Source organism: Musca vetustissima, unplaced genomic scaffold, assembly GCF_032173495.1.
Source record: "Musca vetustissima isolate MV318-11 ecotype Yass unplaced genomic scaffold, APGP_CSIRO_Mvet_v1 utg14962, whole genome shotgun sequence".
NCBI lineage: Eukaryota > Metazoa > Arthropoda > Insecta > Diptera > Muscidae > Musca > Musca vetustissima.
This window is the reverse complement of record NW_026887480.1, coordinates 80,517-85,633: the sequence shown is the minus strand read 5'-3', so window position 1 is coordinate 85,633 and position 5,117 is coordinate 80,517. Positions and strand designations below refer to the sequence as shown.

General features: G+C 35.0%; 1 protein-coding gene across 1 annotated transcript; it reads right to left on the bottom strand.

Annotated features, from left to right (window-relative positions):
- Positions 1–424: 424 nt before the first annotated feature.
- On the bottom strand, positions 425–2,720 carry LOC133335047 (endonuclease G, mitochondrial-like). Its single transcript, XM_061543348.1, has 2 exons — positions 2,567–2,720; positions 425–1,237 (listed from the first exon to the last, which is right to left on the bottom strand). Exons 1-2 carry the CDS (start codon positions 2,699–2,701, stop codon positions 425–427), a joined length of 948 nt encoding a protein of 315 aa, XP_061399332.1. The 5' UTR covers positions 2,702–2,720.
- Between the last annotated feature and the right edge of the window lie 2,397 nt (positions 2,721–5,117).

The following is a 5,117-nucleotide window of genomic DNA, read 5'->3' as shown; positions in this document are numbered from 1 at the left end:
TTGTGGGGGAGGTACCACTAAGGGTTAGTAAAGATAATACGTTGTGCAAACTTTGGAACAAATCGAACATTCCATCTGCCTGATATTGGATTTATAAATATTTACAGTTTATACCATTAGTGGGGGAGATAACAGAAGGATTAAATGGCTTTCTTTGTATTGAATGTAAATAAATTGAAATTGAAAATTGATTGGACCAATGGGTCCCATCTTCGGACTTGATCTAGGCTTGGTATTCCATGATACCCCCTTTTTTTTATTTTTAAAGAAAAAAATTTACTCTATAGTTTTCTAAAATATCTTTGTTTTTATTCTTAATATAAATATACAAGGGGATTTAAAATAACAACAAAAAATAAAATCCAATAACACTATCATATACATAATAATTCTAACAAAATTGGCCTTTCTCAATTCCCACATTTCATACTTTTTTACCATTAATCTTTGTCAATTGTTTCTTATTAATTTTATCGAAAAACAATAGTCCTGCAGCCCGTTCAATTGACTCTGGCGGTACTTGGAACACAGATAAGGGTGTATCATCACTAATCACTTGATTGGGCATAACATAGGCTTCCATTTCCAAATGATTATCGGCCGTTTCGCCGACAATAATCTTATAGAAATGTGTTGGAACGGCGACATTGTTATTACCAATTACTTGATATTTAACATATTTCTTGCCATCATCTTCCATTTTGGGTAAATACAGGGGGCCCGTGCAAATATAAACATTGGGATAGATTTTTGTCAGCGATCGTGTATGACTTTCGAGACGTTCCCATGAATCCCGATTAAATCCCTGACCAACTTGTGGTGCCATATTGGTAAGATGAAATGTGTCATCGCAATGTTTTTGATGACGTCTGTGATTGGCGGCCGCGGCCATATGTCCACGATCGAAACCCGAACGACGGTAATCAGAATTTTGTGATTGGAAGTAGGGATGTATACTTTCGTCGGTTTTAAATTCACATTTCGAACGATCGACATTTTCATTTTTGGCAATGGATTCGGCAGTTATGTGTTCAAATACCCAGGATGGAACACGATTACGACGATCATAGCTGAGTACAAAATCCGAATAGGAACGCACTGAATCTAAACTGGGGAAACCATATTTCATAATTTCTCCGACTCTTTGTGGTGTGGCGGTTAGACTCACATCGGTTGTGGTGGCAGGTACGGCAGCTGAGACAGTGGCAAACAATGGAAATCCAGGTTTTTGAGAATGCTAAATTGTACAACAATAGAAAGAAATGATTGTTAGCGAAGAAGACATCGATATAATAACCTACATAACTTTGGTTTTTATATCCTACACCACTCTGGGGTATTATGTCTATGGTCTTTCTGTGTATGTAACATGCAGAAGAAAACAAGATTAGTTACAAAACGATATGCGAGGTGGCCCTCTCGTATCGATTACAACGGTATACTTTTTCCTCCAAAGTTCCGTTGGGATTTTTGATATTTACCAAGGCCACATGGTTATCAATTTAAAGTGTTTGAAGTCCTGTTCCGGCTACGACCAAATCTCTTTTAATTTCAATAGTATTTGTGTAATCTGGATATCCACTGGATACCAATTGATACCCATATTGCCTTAGTAAATTTAAAAAATCATGAGAAAAGGACGAACGATTAGTTACAAAACGATACGCGAGGTGGGCCTCTCGTATCGATTACAACCGGTATACTTTTTCCTCCAAAGTTCCGTTGGGATTTTTGATATTTACTAAGGCCACATGGGTATCAATTTAATGTGTTTGAAGTCCTGCTCCGGCTAAAACCAAATCTCTTTTAATTTTCAATAGTATTTGTGTAATTTGGATACCAATTGATACCCATATTGCCTTAGTAAATTTTAAAAATCATGAGAAAAGGACGAACCATATTGGAATAGGAAATAATCTGTTCCGATACATGTCCAATATATAATTTAATTTGATCAAAGTCACTTATAACGACAAAATTCAAAAATCTCGAAAAATCAGTTCTTTTTTACAATTGCTTATAGCAACCTATTCCACGATACCTTGACTGTATTTTTCAGCGATTTCAACTGTAAATGGCAAGACTATTCGACACCACGTTTGTTTGAATATAGATTGCCGTGTGTCAAGTTTACTTTAAATCGGTTCGTACTTAAATACAGTTCCGCTTGTCTAATTTTATGTATATTGGTTGAGTTTTGTTAAAAGCGGTTCAGATATATAGTCCCCATATATATATATATATTCGAGATTTCACTTTGGTCTGCTCGGATCACTTTAAACTAAAATGCTACCGATATTGTTTGAAGAAACACTTCCTCGAAGTTTCTAGATCCTAATCTGGGGAGGTATATAGTTCCCTCATGCAAAATGGAAGTACATACTGTAAATATTCATATGTGATCCAAGCTGATCCTCCGAAATAGTCTTGTCATTGTAACCACTGTTTCCTTTTAAATGTTCCATACTAATACACATCCCTATATAACACTGTAGAGTGGTGCAGACTAGTTTAGCACAGTTTATGTTAAATTAATAATAAAAAACGAAAATCTCCTCCCATTCACCTTATGCAAGAGTTCGGCTTGTTGCAGCGGCAATAGTTGACTTATTTTCTTGCGTTCTTGATAGCCACCATAATAATAGGAACCCAAAGCGGCCGAGGTCACAGCAAATAGTGTTCCAGCAACACGTTTATTCATGATGTCCTAGTTTTTATTTAAAAAACAATTACAAATTGTGGTAAATATTGCACGTGAGGTAACAGTTGATTTATTTTTTTGCCGGAACAAAAAATGAACTATGAAGCATTCAATGAAATGAACTAGCAAAACTAGTTCCGTATCGCAGCAACGCAAACAGGTGATTCACACACACACACATACATGTCAAAAAGTAAACACAGGCTATGTTCGTGTAACATTTTGCGGTAGAATTATGGCGCGTTTAGACTATAAAATATACTCGATTTCAAATGTCAATTTAATACGTCACGTCAATCGTGTTCACAAATCCAGTGGATTATATTTGACGTATACGTTATGAAATTGACATTTGAAATCGAGTGGATTTCGTAAATCAAAACGTAGTCTTAGTTATGACATAAACATAAAGCTATATAAATCAGCGGATCGAAGCAAACCTATGGAAATCAAATCAATGTATTCGACTCCTATGTCATTATTAGTCGAATACATTGATTTCCATAGGTTTCGTTCGATCAGCTGATTGATATGGCTATGTCATAACTAATTATACCCTCAGCCTTATGACTAATGAGGGTATACATATACACTTTTGTACGTCAAATATGTGCCTCATAGAAATATTGGTTTTAGATCCCTTGTTTCTTTGGTTCAAACCCGATTCAGACAGTTTGGAGTGGATTTACAAATGTCAGTTCGTCTGTTTTTCTGGTCGGCAGGTGCACACCATGACTCTCGAAAGGAGTAACCGATTTCATTCAAACTTTCGTAATATTTCTTTCAAACTCAGTTCATGTTCTAAGATGGGGAATATCGGTCCACTACTTCTGGTACCTCCCCCACAAAATGGTCAAAATTGTGCAAAATATTAATTTTATAAGGTCAATCCGATTTGAACCAAACTTTGTAAAACCTATTAATTTTACCTAGCCCATATCAAGTCCGAAGATGGGACATATACTGCACTCCTTCTGGTACCTCCATCACAAATGGTCAAAAGTTTCAGAATTTATAAATCCAATATCAAGCGAATGCCTGATTTTAACCAAAACTTTATATAACATATTATCCTCACCAAGGCTATTGCAAGTCCGAAGATGGGACGCATTGGTCTAGTTCTTCTGGTACCATCCCTACAAATGGCCACATTTTCAATATTTATAAATCCAATATTAGGCGAATGTAATGTCCGATTTGAACCAAACTTTGTACAAACTATTATATTTACAAAGTCTAGATCAAGTCCGAAGATGGGACCCATTGGTCCACTCCTTCTGGGTATCTTCCCCACAAATAGTCACAAGTTTCAATACTTCCAATATCAGGAGAATGGGATGTCCGATTTTAACCAAACTTAGCACAACCTACTATCTTTACAAAGCCTAGATCAAGTCCGAAGATGGGACCCATTGGTCCACTCCTTCTGGGTATCTTTCCCACAAATGGTCACAAGTTTCAATATTTATAAATCCAATATCAGGAGAATGGAGTGTCCGATTTTAACCAAACTTAGCATAACCTTTTACCTTTACAAAGCCTAGATCAAGTCCGAAGATGGGATGGGAATTTGAAGCGAATTGAATAACCGACAACATTGAATTCGAACATTAAATTCGAATATAAAATATAAACAAATAATAAATCCTTTGTGCAATTCAGAAGACCTCTGCAACCTCGAATGACACTTTTTCACTTGTCCATCATGTGCATATCAGCTGTTAACAAGTTTAATAGGACCTCAACCCTTCTCGATTTCCACAAAAATAATGTTTTCATTTCATTTGGGCCTACAGTAAAAGGACATATACATTAGATTTTTATACTGGGTTAACCTACTTTATGATGATCTATTTGGGATATATTCAAAGGAATTGACAATTTAAACCCACTGGGTTAAACGAAATCCAGTACAATGTAAACGTACTATAATACAAGAATGTTTCTATTAAATTTCCAGAGAAAAGCTCAACAGCTCCAAAAGGTTGAGGTCGTGTTCAAGGTCCATTAAACAGGTCGTGAACGAAGCGAATAATATCGGCAATTTTAGTTAAAAAATCAGCATTCTGTCAAATTTTTTTTTACTTTTTCATACGCTTAACTAATTATTAACTAATTTCAATAAAAAATTAAATACCAAGGTCTATTAATAAGGGCATCAAGGGAGACCAGCTGGACATCAGCTGTCTCTCATGATTTATTGCCCCTTTTTAAAAAATAACTCGATTTAGAAATGATAATTCATTTTTCCATTTTTAAAAGTTTTGTTACAAAAAATTTCAATGACATAAAATCATATTTTGTAATCGGCAAAGTTTTGTAAAATGTGTTTCTGGATTTATTGTTTCCATTTAATAAAATTCTAATAACTCTTATTCTATTCTAAAATTTTGATTCTTAATCAATAGTTTTAAAA

What these genes read in the sequence shown, in the direction of transcription:
- LOC133335047 (XM_061543348.1), bottom strand. Translation starts at nt 2,701, where the DNA reads ATGAATAAACGTGTTGCTGGAACACTATTTGCTGTGACCTCGGCCGCT. An exon ending in AAGCCGAACTCTTGCATAAG is followed by an intron (nt 1,238 to 2,566) that starts GTGAATGGGAGG and finishes TGTACAATTTAG; the next exon opens with CATTCTCAAAAACCTGGATT.